At 34.0% G+C, this 19,509-nt stretch overlaps 3 protein-coding genes and 1 non-coding gene across 4 annotated transcripts; 3 read left to right on the top strand and 1 right to left on the bottom strand.

Annotated features, from left to right (window-relative positions):
- Nucleotides 1-45: 45 nt before the first annotated feature.
- LOC148196063 (putative receptor-like serine/threonine-protein kinase At4g34500) lies at nucleotides 46-3,464 on the top strand. The gene is made up of 7 exons (XM_088094524.1): nucleotides 46-655; nucleotides 1,678-1,782; nucleotides 1,881-2,003; nucleotides 2,231-2,401; nucleotides 2,488-2,617; nucleotides 2,705-2,914; nucleotides 3,090-3,464. The coding sequence occupies exons 1-7, from the start codon at nucleotides 174-176 to the stop codon at nucleotides 3,201-3,203; spliced, it is 1,335 nt and encodes a 444-aa protein (XP_087950650.1). The 5' UTR covers nucleotides 46-173; the 3' UTR covers nucleotides 3,204-3,464.
- Nucleotides 3,465-6,089: 2,625 nt separating this feature from the next.
- On the top strand, nucleotides 6,090-9,695 carry LOC148196062 (glucan endo-1,3-beta-glucosidase 7-like). Its single transcript, XM_088094523.1, has 5 exons — nucleotides 6,090-6,246; nucleotides 6,348-7,006; nucleotides 8,241-8,567; nucleotides 8,656-8,941; nucleotides 9,392-9,695. Exons 1-5 carry the CDS (start codon nucleotides 6,174-6,176, stop codon nucleotides 9,427-9,429), a joined length of 1,383 nt encoding a protein of 460 aa, XP_087950649.1. The 5' UTR covers nucleotides 6,090-6,173; the 3' UTR covers nucleotides 9,430-9,695.
- Nucleotides 9,696-10,201: 506 nt separating this feature from the next.
- TRNAE-UUC (transfer RNA glutamic acid (anticodon UUC)) lies at nucleotides 10,202-10,273 on the top strand. Its single transcript has one exon. It is a non-coding gene; the product is annotated as a tRNA-Glu (tRNA).
- A 711-nt stretch (nucleotides 10,274-10,984) lies between these two features.
- LOC148196060 (coatomer subunit gamma-like) lies at nucleotides 10,985-17,612 on the bottom strand. The gene is made up of 18 exons (XM_088094634.1): nucleotides 17,434-17,612; nucleotides 16,818-16,915; nucleotides 16,665-16,715; nucleotides 16,461-16,574; nucleotides 16,126-16,326; nucleotides 15,924-16,025; nucleotides 15,016-15,123; nucleotides 14,705-14,938; nucleotides 14,221-14,471; nucleotides 13,934-14,105; nucleotides 13,698-13,853; nucleotides 13,550-13,600; nucleotides 13,024-13,164; nucleotides 12,760-12,956; nucleotides 12,401-12,551; nucleotides 12,149-12,322; nucleotides 11,762-12,001; nucleotides 10,985-11,482 (listed from the first exon to the last, which is right to left on the bottom strand). Exons 1-18 carry the CDS (start codon nucleotides 17,477-17,479, stop codon nucleotides 11,288-11,290), a joined length of 2,682 nt encoding a protein of 893 aa, XP_087950760.1. The 5' UTR covers nucleotides 17,480-17,612; the 3' UTR covers nucleotides 10,985-11,287.
- Nucleotides 17,613-19,509: the final 1,897 nt, after the last annotated feature.

Raw genomic sequence — 19,509 nt, 5'->3', positions numbered from 1 at the left:
CTCGCTTCTTTTCTTTTTCTTCTTTTCTTCTTTCGTTCATATCATTTTTTTTCAATTCTGAAGCAACCACTTCACTGCATCACAGTTTCCACAACAGCAACAACCAAACGCTGTCAACACTACATTCTCTCGTTTTCACTCCATTCCATTCTCGCTCCAAATAAATATCAGCAATGGCGGCATCCGCCACCGCCTCCGGCGGTGTGTTGACGGATCTAACTCACCGAACCCCCTTTCTCGGTCTCAAACTCTACGCCCTGATCCTCATTCTAGTTATAATGGTGGTGGCAGCAGTGCTCCTGATCCTCCTCTGCTTCCGCCGGAGCTCGAAGAAGCGGAAAATGCGAGTGAAGCACAGCTCCGGCGCGATCCCGCTGGTATCGAAGGAGATCCTGGAAGTGAATACTCTGGAACTGAAAATCGAAGAGGCGGATGAGGAGGATCCGAAGAAGGAGGAGATGAAGCTTGAAGATAGTCCGTCGGTGGAGTCACCGAACATAGGGTGGGGACGCTGGTATAGCCTCAGTGAGCTTGAGGCTGCGACGCAAGGGTTCGCCGAAGGGAATGTGATCGGAGAAGGAGGGTATGGGATTGTGTATAGAGGAAATTTGCTCGACGGTTCTGTCGTCGCGGTCAAAAATCTTCTCAACAACAAGTATGCATTTCTCTCTACGTTTTTCTGTTTCTTTTTCATTTTTTTCTCACGTTGCTGTGTAGTTTTCTTATATTGGTTTGTATATAATGCAAATAAAAAGCAGCTAAGAGAAACTGTTTTCTGTTCTGGGATCCTACACGTGAATTGTGGAACAGGAATTTCACATGTGTTTCTAAACATAACTATAGACAGAAATTCCTTAAATAAATCTTAATATATCAAGAAATTAGAATCTGAATATCGATTAGATTAGAACTGGCGTAAACAATGAGTAGCTTTTTAGTCTCCGACAAGGATCGTCTCGAATTTATAATTATGAGTTGTTACTTGTTTTGGGGAGTATTAAGGACTAACGTGAGTGGATGGTCAATGTGCTCTTCTTCTTTGCTTTTTTCTTTGGGGGGCCTCTGGGTGATGTTATTTTAGTATTTTACCTTTTTCTTTGTCTACTTTTGCTTTTTTGTTTATTTATTTATTATTATATTGTTCGTGATTTCTGTATCTCAACCTTTTCTTTTCTAGGCATGTTAATTTAGCTTAATCTGGATAATACTTTAGTTTAAAGTTTAAACAAACGTGTCAGTTGCTGTGAATTAGGTGGGCCAGCGAGAGACTGATGGTAGTATTAATTAATAGCTTCATATTACTCTATACAAAAATGAACTTGGATCTTCTCTCTCTAATTTTTTTTTTCCAAGTAAAGTGCGATAATCACGTTAGAAAGTGAAAAACACAATTGTTGTCAGATATAATTATTGGATCTTATTTGTGTTCGTTTTCAATGTCACTCTATATTGAAGAGATCTAAATCTAACCAAAACGGCAGCTACGCATTTGCATGACATTGGAACTCGCTGCAATAAATTAAGTAGCATTGTAGAACTCTAGACTAGAGGAAAATATGCGAAGGTTGTTTTACCACAGCAACTTTGCTGAAATCACGGAATGTTTTCAATACTCTTTCTTCCTCACCATCCTGCAATGGCTTATTGAAACTCATGTGTTATTGTATTGTAACAAAGGGGGCAGGCAGAGAAAGAGTTTAAGGTGGAGGTTGAAGCCATTGGAAAAGTGAGGCACAAGAATTTGGTGGGGTTAGTTGGATATTGTGCAGAAGGTGCTCAAAGGTAAAATATGTTTAAGCATGTGGCTTTAATTATTTCTTTGAAGGTCTTTCAAATGAAGAAACTTGTGAATATGACACTTTTGCTGACTATTCATTCAGGATGCTTGTTTATGAATATGTTGACAATGGAACATTGGAACAGTGGCTGCATGGTGACGTAGGACCTGTTAGCCCCTTGACATGGGATATACGAATGAAGATTGCTGTTGGGACTGCGAAAGGGTGTGTTTATGGAGTCTCCTGTGTCGTTTTATTGAACATATACCTCAAACTTTCACTCATGCCAGCTATCTCTAATTGTAGTATAATTCTTGTCAACTGATATATTACTATTTTTTACAATACGTATTTCTAGTACAACTCTTATCATGATCCCTTAATATTACATTTCTATTACTTTAAATATTTTTTCGTGGAGTATTAATTAACCTTCCTACATTACGAAACAGGCTAGCCTACTTGCACGAAGGATTAGAACCCAAAGTTGTCCATCGAGATGTAAAATCCAGTAACATTCTTTTGGACAAAAAGTGGAATGCTAAAGTATCAGACTTTGGACTGGCCAAGCTCTTAGGGCCTGAGAAAAGCTACGTGACAACGCGTGTAATGGGGACATTTGGGTTAGTTTCATTCTCAAGTAAACATTCTCTTACATGGAGGTGGATACTATTTATCTGTTTCATTCAACGCCACAAATTTTGTGCAGATATGTGTCACCTGAGTATGCAAGCACGGGTATGCTTAATGAAGGCAGCGATGTGTATAGTTTTGGGATTCTACTTATGGAGCTAATTACAGGGAGGAGTCCGATCGATTATTCTAGACCACCTGGAGAGGTGATTCTATGATTTCTCTATATTTTCTTACTGTCTCCCCTGAAACTCCAATGAGTCTTATGTGTGCGTTTTGTTTGGTGCGCTCAGATGAACTTGGTTGATTGGTTTAAAGGAATGGTTGCAAATCGTCTTGGTGATGAACTAGTTGATCCTTTAATAGATATTCAACCCTCTCAAAGATCTTTGAAACGAGCTTTACTTGTTTGTCTGCGCTGTATAGATTTGGATGTCAGTAAGCGACCAAAGATGGGCCAAATTGTTCACATGCTTGAGGCTGACGATTTTCCCTTTCGTTCTGTAAGCCTCCTCCCATGCTTTCATCCTCTGTGATTTATAAGACAAAAACATGTGATGCAGCGTTACACACAGTTTTTGATACTATATGTCACATCCTAATGTGGAATATTTAATTTCACAGTAAATTTGAGTATAGCTTCACCAACTGAAATGACTTGCTTTGCTTTCTGAATAGGAACATCGAACAAACAGAGAGAAAGATCCTGTTTATTCTAAAGCAGCTGGTTCCAGCAAGATTCCATATCCAACAAGGCATGTAGAGCCAGTAGATAAATCAAACTGGAGATGATATGACAAATCGTTAGATAAATATATTTTTTCCAGCGATTTTCAATTTGTTGTGATCAAGTCAGAAGCCATTGTGCATATAGTGTAGTTTCATATCTGTAGGAGAGGTCTTAGCATATTCTGCTGTATGGCATTATCTTGTGAAGAAACCAGCCTTGTAAATAATATTATCCGTCTGCATAATATTTCGGCAATAATATTGCTGATATTTATTCGTATATTTGTTTACGAAATTTTCATTTATCCAAACGAAGATTTTGTTTAATTAAACCTAAATAATGTTTCAGGTCGAATGCAACTCCCTTCTCTAATTATGAAGAAGACAAAAAAAAAAAAAGTAAGTCTGTAGAGTTAAAAATTTGAAGAAGAAAGGATACATATTCCTGATCTTTTAAAGGAATTGATCTTTTGTTTTTTATTAAAGAAAATTGTTTATATTTTAAAAAAATTATATCGCTGATAGGCATTTAATTTAATTTAATTTAATTTTTTCTATTAAGACGCTTCATGTGTCTGAAGTATTAACGTAGTCTTTTTGCAGTAGCAATATAACTACACTTTTATGCTCAAACATTTAATATATATCAACACATCCCTATACACGTATACTTTTTTTTTTACAGTTTAGTATATATACACATTTTTTCTTGATAGAATAATGTGTCAAATATTTATACATAGAGCATTCCTTTTATCAACTCTTGGAGACATTTTTCTTCAATAGAATAATTATGTCAAAAATTTATATAATAACTTTTTTTGAGGATAGAATTTGAAAAAATTATTATAAAGTATCACAGTTTCTGAAAATATTTTCACATATTCATAATATTTATTTCAATAATAATCACTGTTCATGATCAGAAAATAAATTAAGAATTTTACTTTAACATATTATTACAAAAAATAAGTTAGAATTTGATTATTTGAAAGTAAATTATGAACTCTTTTTTTCATTTTTTATTTTAAAAACTTAAAATTACAAAAAAAAAATTAAAATTAAAAACTAAAAATATAGTAATTAAATAATTAATATTTCGCGTAATAATTCAAATGTATTTTTTAATAATTGAAATAAAATCTTAAATTTAACTAATATAATTTAAATTAGTTTTTTAAGTTAATATTGTAAATATGTATTTATTTAAATACATTAAATCATATTTAATCTACTAATTAATATGTCTTTAATTATTAATAAGTTTATAAGCCTGTTTTTGTAGATATTATTGATCTTTTTCTAATTTAAATATATAATTTTTTTAAGATTTTAATAAATAATATGTTTAACATTTATTCTAATGTTGAAAGAACATGTTTTATGTTGAATTTCGCAAAACACAAATACTAATTACTTTATAATTTAATTTAGGAACAAAACACAAATTGTAATAATAGTTTGGGAAAAATTAAATTAAATTATTTAATAATTTATATAGAATTTATAAAAAAATATTTAAAATATTAAATTTCTCGTAATTTTTATTTGTAAAACAAATTAAAAAAAGTAAGTTCTTATTCTATTTGTTGATCATCAAAACTGATGAAATATTATGAATAATGTGAGGGTATGACCGTACTTATGCGGATGAATATCTAGTGAACATTTTTTCTCTAGTGCAGCTTGCATGCTATAGTTCAACTGAGTCAAACTTCTCTAACACCTTCAGTATCAACTGGATTTTCTAATAATGATAAACAAACGAGAGTTTATAATAAATAGTGCAGAAATTAAACTTTCACGAAATTAAAGCCTAAATTATATCACATAATAAAAGAATTAATATATTTAAAACACGAGTTTTGTAATAAATAGTACTGAAATTAAATCGTCACGATGTAAATGAAATTAAAACCTGAATTATATCACAAAACAAAACAACTAATATATTTAAAACGATTAAATATACCTTTCGAAAATATTTTAAATTTTTTAAGATAAGCATAATTATAACCATTAGTTATAAGTAAACAAAAAGTTCATTTTCATGTAAATCATAGTAATCACACTAACAAAAATTGAACAGTCATCTTGAAAGATTTATAATTTTATACATATTTTCTAACCTATACATTCATTGTGGACCCCCATAGTATTACTTGGAGAAAAGAATCACTTTTTTTTTAATAAACTCTCAAATATAAGCTCCGTCTTCAACTCTGAAGTAATTATATTTAATATCATGTCAAATATTTTGAGAAAATATAACGATACAATATTTTTACACGTGTCATTTTTAATAAATTTAAAATAAAATAATATAATAAAATGTAAGTAATAAATTAAAGAAATTTTTTGTCAGAATATTTTTTTTAATAATTTTTACGTTGAGTCTGTTGGATGCATATATAGAAGGATATAATTCAAACCAATACATGTATTATTTATTGTACGGGTTCAAAAGTAGTATTAATTGTAATGTTTGGTGTTGTTTAAAAGTGTGATTGTACAAATTGGGTAGACCATAAGGTGAATACGGTAAATTCCTAGAAAGCACAAAAACAGTGGAAAAGTTTGAGTAAAGGGTAATCACTTTCTTCGCTCAACGATATCCAAAAAGTAACATCAATTTTCTTTTAACATTTTTTTTTCAAAGTTATGTGGTACTCTTTTATTGATTAATCAACGAATTAATTGTAAATTTTTTTAAAAAAAAACATTTTTCATCAAAAAAACAAAATATTGGATTAAGTGAGAAATTTAAAGAAACTTTTGAATGAGCTACTATTATGAGCATAGCAATGGCGCTACGTAAATTTCAGAAAGTGGCCATTTGACAAGGACACCTTCTATAACTTTGTCTTTGGAATATTTCTACCGTTACAATATTACAAAAATAATTATTATAGACTCCTACTATACTTTTAAGTCTTGGTAAACTCTTTTATTTTAATATATTTATTTGTGGGTTTTGCCTTTTCTCCTTTTATATAACAACACAACATCTCTTCCTTCATACACTTCCCAGCAATGGCTAACATGGCACCTTCTCCTTCAATTTTCCTCTTCCTTTCTCTATTTGTCATCACCTTCTCCCTCGCTAGTTAGTTACCTCTTTTTCCAACCGTTACTGTTTTTACTGTTGTCTTTTCAACCGCTTTCAACAAAATTAAAATCTTTAATTTCTTTAACTTCTTCTTGCAGACTCTCAATCTTTCGTAGGAGTAAACTATGGCCAGGTCGCCGACAACCTTCCGCCGCCGGACTCCACGGCCTCGCTCCTCAAATCCACCTCCATTGGAAAAGTCCGCCTCTACGGTGCCGATCCCGCAATCATCAAGGCCCTCGCCAATTCCGGCATCGGAATCGTCATCGGTGCCGCCAACGGCGACATTCCGAGTCTGGCCTCCGATCCCAACGCGGCCACTCAGTGGGTTAACGCGAACGTGTTGCCCTACTACCCGGCCAGCAACATCACTCTCATCACCGTCGGCAACGAGATTCTAACCTTGGCCGACCAGAGTCTTGCCTCCCAGCTCGTGCCGGCGATGCAAAATCTCCAGAATGCCCTCAACGCGGCCTCTGTGAAGATCAAGGTCTCCACTGTGCACTCCATGGCCGTGTTGACTCAATCGGATCCGCCGTCGTCCGGGCTGTTCAACCCAGCGCTCCAGAACACGCTGAAGCAGTTGCTGACGGTTCTGAAGGATAACAAATCTCCGTTCACTATCAACCCGTACCCGTTCTTCGCTTACCAGAGCGACCCGAGACCCGAAACGCTGGCGTTTTGCCTCTTCCAACCGAACTCGGGGCGGGTAGACTCCGGCAACGGAAAACTTTACACGAATATGTTCGATGCCCAGGTGAGTACAGTAGCTCTCACTGTTTTTTCGCTTTTAAAAATATTTTTTTATTATAAAAAGTTGACGTGGGAGTCAAGTAGACAATCATCCTCTGCTTTCTACATTCCGTCCACGTGTCCACACTGTTTCTCCTTTACACCCACACACTATTTTCAAATCAAATCTTGCTCTTCAATCCACCGAGTAGATAGCTAATCTTGTCTTTCAGCATTAGAAGGACATCAAGGTTCAAAATTTAATCATATATTATTATTGATATATTTTATAACTATAATAACTAATAATTAATAGTTAATGTCGATCTCATTCTCACCCACATTCTTGGTTCGAATTCAATCCACAGAGTAGATCGCTTGCTTAAATTAATTTCTTATCCATGACGTGATCTTTTTGCTCAGTTTGTTTTTTCCTGTTATTGCTGTCGTGAAGATTCATATAATAATACGATGACGGTGATTTCTTTCCATTTTTCAAATGGAAAGTCGTTTGATTCGTCTACATACATGACTAAATTGTTTATCAAACGTTTTATTTATTTTTGCCCGTGATGCTGCAATGAGAGTCATGTTGCTGAAACAACTCCATCATTCACAACATTTCATTTTATAATAAAATTCTTATTTTATGATGCAGTATGCTTCATCTGAGTTTATGTGGCTTGAACTTTCAGGACTAAACTTGAAAGATGTAGTTACTCACACGTAGATGTATGACTTCATATGTAAGAATAAAGAAAAAATTGACAAGGATTCTGGATTGACTCACTCCGGTGTAATAACCCAAGATAAGAGTGAAGTTATTCTTATCCATGTATAGTTGAGTAATATTACTGCATACTCTCACTCTGGTTGGAAACAGGCTGGCACACAGTGTGGTCACAAAACAAGTCCTTCCAAACCATCAATAATTGTTGCCATGTTGGGCATGGATAAAGAAAATGGGTCACAGTGAGTGAATATGGTAGGTAGGTAAACCCTTGTCTTTTTGAACCTGTGGGAATAAAAAAGGTAGGAAAGATTTCAATGTCGAGGAACACCGTTGTGCTACCAACAACCTACCACTTGTCCTTGGTCCAATTCAATTGCCCCTTTGATTTTAGCATATGCAATAACTCTGATTTACCCAAACTCTAGCTTTTGGTGGCTCCAAAACTTGGTTGGTGCAGGAACTATGCTGCTAACCGTTTAAGGATCTCATCTGGTTTATTAAATAGTGGCGTGTGAATGTTGTGCAGGTTGACGCTGTACATTCTGCTTTGACTTCGATGGGGTTCCAGGACGTGGAGATCGTGGTTGCTGAGACTGGATGGCCCTCACGTGGTGACAGTAACGAAGTAGGACCTGGTATTGAAAATGCAAAGGCCTTTAACGGGAACCTGATTAATCATCTTAGATCATTGGTTGGGACACCTTTGATGCCTGGGAAGTCTGTGGACACTTACATTTTTGCACTCTATGATGAGGATCTCAAACCCGGTCCAGGATCTGAACGCGCCTTTGGGTTGTTCAAAACTGATGGTACCATGGCATACGATGCTGGCTTAGCCAAGTCGAGCCAGCAGGTGAGGAAATTGCTACTTTATAAAAAGGCTGATAAGTTTCATAAAAGACTTTTCTATAACGTGCAGCCTCTTTATATTGTGTCCACAGGCTCCATCAACTAGTCCAAAAACTCCTGTTACTCCAGCACCCAACACTTCTGGATGGTGTGTACCCAAAGCAGGAGTTTCTGATAATCAGTTGCAAGCCAATATTGACTACGCCTGTAGCCATGGCATAGATTGTGGACCAATTCAACCGGGAGGTGCTTGTTTTGAGCCTAACACAGTAGCATCCCATGCTGCATTTGCGATGAATCTCTACTACCAAACATCTGGCAAAAATCAATGGAACTGTGACTTCTCCCAATCAGCAACACTGACATCCCAAAATCCAAGTAAGTTCTCAATTTTCAATTTTTAATCATTCCACTTTGAACGAGGAATAATAATAAAAAATAGTTCCATAGTTACCTATCAAGGCTTAATCCAAAATGAAAACTAGGCATGAGAAGTTAAAGTGGTGAAGAATACTGTTCTCTGATAGGAATAGAATCATAGAATCGGAAGAAAAAAAATAAAGTTGTCTTAGCTGTCACAAAGGTGTGATGTTGAAGTTACCAACGGCCCTTTTTTGCAAAAGGTTACTTTTATTATAGAAGAAAAAAGACTAATGCTTTTGACAGTTTAGGTGGCGTATGTTTGGTGAACTATTGGAAATTGAATTATATAATATACGGCGTTGTTCTGGTTCCTAATCTACGGCATGGTTATGGTATAATAATACGTAATACGAATACCTATACGGTGTGTGTGGGTTGTCTAACTCGATTTCCTCCTCATGGTAGGTTACAATGCTTGCACATACGTTGGTGGGAGCACCTGAAATCAGAGGCTTCAGCTTTGTGTGAAGAAATAAATTATGCGGATGGATGTGTATTTAGATTAAATTAACGAATAAGAGCGTATGCTTTAATTGTATTTTGTTTATAGCCTTTCAGTTTTATATAGCTTTAATTTATAGAGGCATGCCCATTCTGGTTTTTGTCTTTTGTCCACTTCTTAAAGTGGCAATCAACAATTGTTTCCTTCAATTTTACTTCTCCCATTTTTTCAATGTGATTATCTCATCATCTCTCTTTTATTACTTAATTTTCTCTGTTTGTATTAAATAGTACAAGGACACACTTCTAATACTGCCATGTGTAGTGCAATTGACCTCATAAAATTTATTACATCTGAATAATTTTATCAATACCCTGGGAATCTTTTTGGATAAGTAAGATTTTAGGAAGAAATTCAATCCTAAATAAATTGAGAATTAACTGCAAATACTTAACTACTTGTAACAAATCCATGTTGTGTGAAACCACCAAAATAATGACTTTCGGTAATCTAAAGGATTGAGGCATTTAATGTCACGCTGGGTGTAGAGTTAACACGTTGATTGTTATTATCAGTAGTAGTAATAAGTTACTGCTTTAATTTGGAATAAAACAATTTTTTTTTGCTAAATTTGTTTACTCTTTAATACACTTAAATTATGATTTCATATAGATGCTAAAAATGTGTGTATATTTGCGAGGTGGTTTCTTTCAAAATAACAAACGGTACAACTTATCTGTTATTTATTATATTTGTCAAAATGAATACCATAATCCGTTGTCGTCCAGCGGTTAGGATATCTGGCTTTCACCCAGGAGACCCGGGTTCGATTCCCGGCAACGGAAATAATTTTGTTTTATCTATTTTATGCATATCTGACCTTATTTTAATATTCCTAGGGGTAATAAAATTTAAAACTCCAGTGAAAATCAATATTTCGTTGTCGTCCAGCGGTTAGGATATCTGGTTTTCACTCAAGAGATCCTGGTTCCTGGCAACGGAAGTATTTTTGTTTTATTTTATGCAATCTGACGTTTTGTTTTTTATTTTATTTTTATTTATTTTATGAAATCTGACCTTTATGTCTTGCTTATAAACACAACTTATTTATTTATTTTTATTACGAAATATCCAAATTCATAATTTTGAAAAGAAATTGCAATTAAGATTTTGATGCTGACATGTGGACTTATGCCTATCATGCACGTTCTTCCATAAAAGCAGGGATGGAATTAATACTTTTTGTCCATGGGGTTTCAAATATACATAGTTAAAGATCTGATAATTACACCATACACGTTTTGTGCGAAATATACAATTTAAGTTTGATATAAATAATTGTTAGCTATATTAGAGGAAAAACACAATTAATATTTTCTTAATTTTCCAAATTATAACTATTGTAAATCAAATTAATAGGAACGAACTTTCAATTTATACCTTAACACATTTTATGAATATAAGAATGAAAAAGCACTTCCTAGAAATCATGATATTCAAACATAAACATGTCTACGTCATTGTCATAATACAAGAAAGCGTAAAGGTCGATCAGGTGAAGAAACATGTCTCCTGTACTAAACAAATTATGTTCAACAAAATCCAATTCTTTGATGACACGAACATTATCCTCAAATATTCATCTTAGAATGACTGCTAGGCGGAAAAATGAAGGGTATGAGGCCGGCGGCGATTGAGTTGCAGTATCGTTGCTAGTCTAACAAGAAATGCAGTGAGTAAAGGACAAAACAATTACAATTTTGAAATTCTTTACAAACGTCGATCTATATGCCTGCTCAACTCCAATCTCATTAACCAAAAAAGGGTTGAATTGAGTCAATATTTCTTGACTCAATGGACTAGCCGCTTGCGACGATCTCATGAATGGCATCGCTGACAGTTTCATCCTCCGATCTGACAGACAGTTTCATTGCAACATCCTTCGGACCATCAAGTCCAAAAGACAACCGTACAAGCACCTTTACATTCCCTATGAATACACCTGACAATAAGCATGTGTGTGATCTTGAATTGGGAGGAACCTCCTCTGTTCCCTGCACACACTCATCAGAACAATCATTACTTTACAGCATATCCATCAAGTACAACAAATAAGCTATAAAAACTGTACAATCACATGCTTTTTCACAATCCCTTTAATAATATTAGACACTAATAGTGGTCAGTAGCGAGGGTTTAAGGCAATTAAGGAGAGTTCATAGGTTTGAAATGTTTGTGTTGAACACTACATGCAATCGTTCTAAACCAAACAAGGACATATACAAGTGGTCTCAAAAGAGTTACCAAAGCAGCAATTCAAATCACGGGCTTACCTCGCAGGGCTGCAAGCCAAGCAGGTTGATAACAGTATTTACAGCTTCAGCCAAGCTCTCTCTAGGTCCAAGACCGTACTCATCCACTCGCTCAAAATCAGGGCCCAAGCTTTCCCAAGCATTCCTAAAATTAGACACCCCCACTTTCAACACATAATCTGCAGCAACAACCTCCAGATCCTCCAGCTGGTATTCATCTTCAACACCGTCATCTTCAGTCTCGCCAGTGGTAGGGTCAACCTGAAGAAGATCCAGTTTATCTATGGATGAGATTGCTACAGAAATATTATAGGTCATTGAAAAATAAAATAAAATAAAATAAAACAAATCTAGATATTCATATAATAAAAAAACAAATAAGCTTCCCAAAAGTAAAGAGAACAATACCTCTTTAACAATAAATTTCAGAACGTTCGAAAACTTTCCAACTGCTGATACTCCCTCTGGCTTCTCAAATGCCACAAAAGTCTGTCCAGGTGAATCATAAGGAAGAGACCTGATAGGCTTGGAGAACACCTCTGAGAATTCTTCTGCTTCAGAAGCATCCACATTCACAATAACCTGTAATAGGAAAAAAAAATTACAGACCTGGGAGTTGGGTTATTTTGTGGAATTTGAAGCGTCTAGAATTGTAATTACATCTTCCAATAATTGCTCAGCTATTGTGTTGGTGCAATTGTACTGGAACACAACATGCCTATCAAAAATGTGTTTAATGACATTAACAGCATATTCTGTCTCGGCTTCAGTGAGCTCCACAGGTGCTGAGGACTGGTAAAAAAAATACATACTGCGTTAGATATAGAAAGAACAACATCACATATAGAATATGAAAGAATCTAAATTTGTCTTCTATTTAGCACACGTGTCTATCTATATATAGACACATGCTAAATAAATACACGCATGTTAGTATGCCATTAATTTTAATGCAATGATGTATACAGTAGATAAAAAAAATTAAACAAAATCCTCTGTCAAGAATAAAATGGAAGAACCTTGAAAGCTTCCCAAAGTTTGCACACTCTGGAATGGTCAAAAGCATCTTCTCATATACATCTACAGTTGATAGGGGACCACTTGGAGGAGCACCCAAACCAGATGGCTTTTTACCAGGGGCTTTCTTTTCTGCAAGTGGCTGGGACCTGACCTCCTTGGGCACAGAGTTAATGTCAAAAGCTTCTTCTGAAGGCTCCTACATTCATATTAAAAACATGAGATCATGCACTCTGTGGTAAGCAAGAAAGATGCTGAGGACTTACATAATTTTTCAAACTATTCTCCAGATTAACAAGTGGGATATCAAATGACCCAAACAGGAAGTCTTTTACATCCTTATCAGTCTCAACAACTGAACCATCACCTCCAAGTGTGTTCAGGTAAAGTGTTGCCCTATCGCGAACCTGAAAAGAAATCAAAATACCAAATATATATTGAAGTGGTTAACAATTTAAAAAGTAAAAAATATCCAGAACTGAACATCAGTATCCGAACACAATGGACTCTTTTTCTTATTCCCGCATATTTGACAGACCTGGATCTCCCTCCCCAAGCAAATCTAAAACCTCACCCTTATTACTTTCCCTCTTTTTCTTTATTTTGTGCACTGTTCTAACTGACTAACTGTTGACACAACAAACATGCATTTGTTTGAAAGATTTAAACAATTGAAAATTGAATTTTAAACTTACAGGTATGAGTAACAAGATATACAAAATACTTAGACAACTAAAACACTTCAAGCCCCATAACTCATATAAAACGTTAAAACAAGGTTAAGAAATTCACCTCATCATCACTGTCAAAAAGACATCGCCTTAGCAGAACAAATATACGGGGCTAAAAAAAAATAGTGAGATTCAAGTTAGCACCAAATATCCCCAAAAGTAATATAAAACATTTAGAGAAAACCAAAGCAAACAAAAACAAGTAACACCTTCAACGCATCAACTGCAGCACCAAATTTTGCCAGTGTACTCACGGCACTTGCCCTAACAATGGCATTCTCGAGATGTACTCTATTATAAATGTAACGAATGTATTTGCTTGGGTCTGATGTTTTAGGTCCTTCAATCCCCAGGAAGTGAAGTATCTACAGTGTGCAAGGGGGAAAATGGTTACTGACAAAATGCAAAAAACTGTGAATGATGAAGCACAGGATGGAAGTAGTACCTGTGTAGACAAATAAGTGAACTCACAATCTTCAATGAACTCACAAAGATGAAGCAACCCAGCTTCCTTAGCATCAGGGATATCACTAATGAGAATCACAATTGAATCCACAATTGCCTTCTTGTAATCAAAACCACCTTCCTCCCTAAGAATATTACTCAGGAAGTTCATCCTGAAAACAAATGCAGAATACAAACCATCAGCAGAGAACATTCATCTAAGAAATAACTATCTAAGATGTAACATGGTATACAGAGGAGTTGAAAACCATATACAGGGACACATACAGAGATCGATATTTTAAAGGGAACTTCAGGCACAATGATCTTATTGCTTCAACAACAACAATTTTGAACTCATCAGCAATATCAGACATGAAATTTGTAATCTGCTTCATAAGACGATCCACACTAGATTCATTTCCTGTTTTCAAAAGTGTAGTAATAGCAAGGGTAGCAATGCTTCTGTTCTGATCAGAGATTAAACTTTCCATATCAATGTTGCAGTTGGTAACTGCCATTGGATGTGTCATTGCCACCTGTAAAGTTTCAAAGTCACACTTAATGATTAAACCCTGTCCAGTTTGACCATCACAAATCTCATTAGAATATTTAGCAAACACTGAGAGTATTGATTTTCTATCAACTCCTCCAAGTCATAAAAGGAAAAAGAACACAGGCAGGGAGCTTTCAGACTTGAGTGACATTTCAAATATCCCATTATTCTGCAGCAGCATAAAAATTAGTTCAGTAAAATTTGAGAAATTATTACCTTGTTCAAGGTGCGGACAGCAGCAAATCTCAACACTGGCTTAGAAGAACTTAAAAAGAGTTGAAGAACAGTAATTGCGGGAGTTAATTCTCGACTTGTTACACCATTGAGCTCTGTTATTGCTCTAGCAGCTTCAAAAATCACCATCTCCGACTTGTGACGAAGGCAACTCTCAAGATAATCATAGAAGGGGCGTTCCCCTGACGCTGTGTTATTGCCTGATTCATAAATAACCTACATAGATGACGGAAGAAAGGATTATGAAAATAAATACCACCCCAGCAACAATGTACATATGGAAGGAAACACACCTGACTAGTGTAACGGATCAAAAGGCACTGCGCTAAAGGTGAGCGAACACTCCCCCTTGTCAAACTAGTAACCAGCTTGCTTACTGCCAATCGATCATTCTGTCGTATCTGCAATGGTTCAAATCACCATGTACCAGTAACTCTCTTTAGAATTTATACTTGTGTTTTGTTTGATAAGAAGAGTCAGCAATGATACAGTAAAAAACTTAGAGGACGGTGTTAAAGGAATAGGATTTCCTATCATGATCCAGCCTAAACTAATTCTACAAGATAATTACGTTAGATGTGTAACGAGTCAGAAGGTGCAAAAATTTACAGCACTATACAATCAATGCAGGGGACATTCAACTTGTTTACCAACATGAAGTTCAAAGCATCTAAAACTTGGTTTAGTTGAACTAAGATACAATACAGATATCTGAACAGAAACTCGAACTTGAAATTTTTTTATGTACTATAAGAAGCAACACTTCTAATTGATGCTGAAGTTGAAGTTAGAAATATAATGATGAATATGCTAAAAATTCCAGCTGCAGAAGAGAATGTGATAATATAACATGAACCAGGAACCAAACAAACAAACATTAATATCTTCAGGTGAAATTCAAGAAGTTTTGCTTTCTCTATGTATAGTTAAATTCATCACCCACATAAGCTCATTTAAGTTAAGCTCACAAAGAAATGTACTTAATTGGTGGATGTTGTAAGAGGAAAGAATGAAGATAAGTTCATTCGTGACATTTAGCTGTGATAAGAGTAGTGATGATTCAAGAAAGTGCACTGGCAGTAGAAAGATACAGGCCACCATACAAACCTTGACACACTAAATGACCCTAGAATGATGACAGTTTTAAGGTGCTTCAACACCTACAAAACCAGTGCATAACCAAACTTGTCTGGAAGCATACCTGATGTAACAAAGCCAGAGCATGAAATTGTACAAGGGCTGCCCTTGATTGAACAGCTTCCTGAACCTCATTGCTCCATCTTTTTACAATTTCAGGATTTGTCTGTAAAAGGGGCACAAAATAAGTGAGCAGCATACAATTCGAGCATTCAAAAAGTTTCAAATATATATATGTGTGTCACACACACACACACGATTATTACCTGGAGCAGATGAAAGCCACTAATTAAAGCAGCACTTGCAACAACTGGATTTTTATCTACAATAGCTTGTTTTAAATACCGCTCAATTTGGGAAAGGAGTGTTCCATCAGTGATTCGACAAAGCACACGAATAGCATTGGCCTTATACATGTCAATTTTGCTATTCATATCTTTCATTAGAGAGCTTGTCACGATGATAACCTATTTTAAAATTAAGGACATAGAACAATCAAAATCTAAGCTAGTAGAACAATCAAAATCTAAGCTAGTAGCACAGATCATAGACGACACAAATAAATCTAAAATAAAAAAAAAGTTGCATGAGAACATGTAACCTCGTCTGCAGATGGAGATATCTCCTTTATCATCAAATAGACCATTCTCCTTAATCCCATATCTTTAGACTGGAAAAGCTTAGTAACAGCAAAGAAAACTTCTGTTGCTTCAACCTAGCAAAAATAAAATTTCTCAGGAAAGGATTAACAGCGGTCTCTAACATAATTCCATAGATAAGCATGGTGATGGATATCATTCTAGACCTTTGTAAATGTCTCTCCCTGATTCAGCAGGTATAGGAGTTTTGTAATAACCTGTAAATAAGATAACAAAACAAGCAGACTGAGAATTCAACCACTGAATCATTTACAGAAACGAGATCACAATATAAGCATCCTTTAGTTCACGACACAAACCTGTGAACATCTCCTAGCATCTAGTTGAGGGTCATTAAAAACTCTGGCCTCCTGAAGAACAGACCCCTTTTCAATTCCCATAAAGGGGGAATACTCGGCTGCTCAACAACCAAAATCACATCACAATTAGTAACATTAACAATTTATTCTCAATTAAATCAATAATTATGAGTAGGATTCGTGACGATGCAAAACCCTGACTTGGTACCCAAAAAGGGAAGGAAAAAAATGTAACAAAGAGCTAAATATCTGCCACTATCACCTAATCCAGGGAAACTTATTCCACTATCTGCATTGTAAATTATCTGTCAAGATCAATTCGAGCTTTTACAAACGATAAGGAATCGAACCAGATCAAACTAGAGACCATTAGGAAAGTCAAAGAGGAACAACATAAGATTCAATATAAGGATGTAGAGAATTGAGATATCTAAGTACGAGGAACTTGAAAATTGAAATATCTAACTAGGCGAACCCTACTCTAGTATTCGGAAATGGAAATGAAACACGGATCTGGAAGCAAAAGGAATTGATCCAACAGTAGCAATGAGAGAACGGAAAACGCTAAGAGCAAATGAGAGAGAAAACGGATCGAATTAGGAAAAGAGAAGAGAACCTTCGTCGTCGCGGTCATCGTCCTTCTTCACTAGCGGCTGAGCCATCACCAATCACCGGTGAATCTGTGAGATCTCTGTTCTGCGAATGCACCACTCGAGTTTGTGAATGAATGAAGGAATCAGTGGTGAATGCTGAGGAGACGAAGGAAAATGTTGTGTTAAAAAGCACGAGTTCTTTTGTACTCTGCGATGCAGATCGAGTTCAGGTTCCAATTAAAATTTAATCACATTTTATTATATATTTTAATTTTTTAATATAATCATTCACAATATTGTGTAAATATTTTTTATACTCTTTTCACTTTGTATTATTTCTTATTTAATCACTTTGTTTTTCTAAACAATCTTATTCATTGAAAAATTATAATTTTATGTTTTAAATTGTTTACGTTAAATAATATGAAATTTCCTTTTTAATTTTGTTTTGTTACAACTTACATGTTCTTCCATTACAACCCACACAACATTTTTTCTTAATCAGCATGAAAAAAAGACAGCTTTGTTTTCATTGTCTGCTTTCCCTAATTCTTTTACTTTAATACTTTTATTAATTATTATTTCCCTCATTCATCCTATATATATATACACATTATTTCTAATATTGTAAAATTAAATAAGTTGAAATTAATTTTTTTTATACATTAAAATAAACATGTTGCGTCACATGTAGTAATGATGAATATATAAAACATATAGATATAATATTTGTTATTTTTTATAAATTCAAATAACTTTTAAGTTTGAACAGAAATATTAAAATTAAAATAATGTGCATTTAACACGATGTAAGTTTGTTCAGTAATAGTTATTGATAATTGTATTTAAATCATACTCTGCATTGCAGGTTTTATAAATGCTTATAAAATAATATGTTGGATAAAAATATTACATAATAACGTGTGATATATTAACTAAATGATATATTCAAGGTATGTATTTCTTAAGATTAATAGATAAGCAGGTAACCAAGGTAACCAAGGTAAACAGGACATGTGAGTGTTGAATTATAATTGAATCACTATAAATATTAATTTTATTGAAACAATATCAATTTAAGGTCCATAAAATATCTATGTTATTGGGTTAGTATCACTTTAACACAAAATATATATAAATATAAAGATAAATTACATATGTAAGGTGAGTTTAATTGATTTTTCATACTTAATTATGAATTAAGCTTATTGATTAAAATCTGATTGCCGGAATAGGTTGAATTGTTTTAATTAATTTAAACTATTATTTTTATTAAATAAATTTAAATTTTAAAAGAATAATTAATCGCAAACTATATGGTGTATTTAGGGTTAAAAAATCTAAATAGGGTTTAATTAGAAACAAACAAAATGTAAGAACGTGTTTTATTAAGAAAGGATTGATCTTGCTTAATCCTAAGTTAGTTTTAATGTAGGATAAATAATTAATTCATTACGACAATATATATATATAATATATATATATAATATATATATATATTACTTTTAGCATACTAAAAAAGTTATAATTTTACTAAAATTTTAATCTCGTTGATAATTAACGTAAACGAAAACATGTATAATATTTTACAATTATCACCTGTTTGGTGTTTAATACATTTATGAATTTTGGATCAAACATTTTTATATGTTTTTTTTTAAATCTAAACTTTTAGGCAAGGAATTTTATTATAGCTCTTTCATTGTATACTTTTTTTTTTGTGTTTCTATAGCATGTAAATAATTTACTTTTGGTTTATTAAATACATTGTTAAAATTTAACCAGTTTAAAATGAATAAAATATTTCAAGGATTGCAAAAATGAACATTTTACGGAAAACAAAATAAAACAATAAAGATCGAAATGAAAAATTACAAAACTCAAAAAAGAAAATTCAAAACTACAAGAATAATTATATTTTAAAAAAATTATTAAGTCAATTTCTAATTTAATTTCTTTTAGTTTTAATCAGAAATTTTCTTCCCTAATTTTACATTCTCTTTATGTGACATTGACACTGGGATATTTTACAATCACTTTTAAGGAAAAATGTTTTGGGTGTAGGGCCGGGCAACTCTACAAAACACACAGTCACGCTT

The sequence above is a fragment of the Vigna umbellata genome, chromosome 7 (genome assembly GCF_029865625.1).
Source record: "Vigna umbellata cultivar VRB3 chromosome 7, Vumbellata_1.0, whole genome shotgun sequence".
In the NCBI taxonomy this organism is placed as follows: Eukaryota; Viridiplantae; Streptophyta; class Magnoliopsida; order Fabales; family Fabaceae; genus Vigna; species Vigna umbellata.
This window is presented reverse-complemented; position numbering and strand designations above follow the sequence as displayed.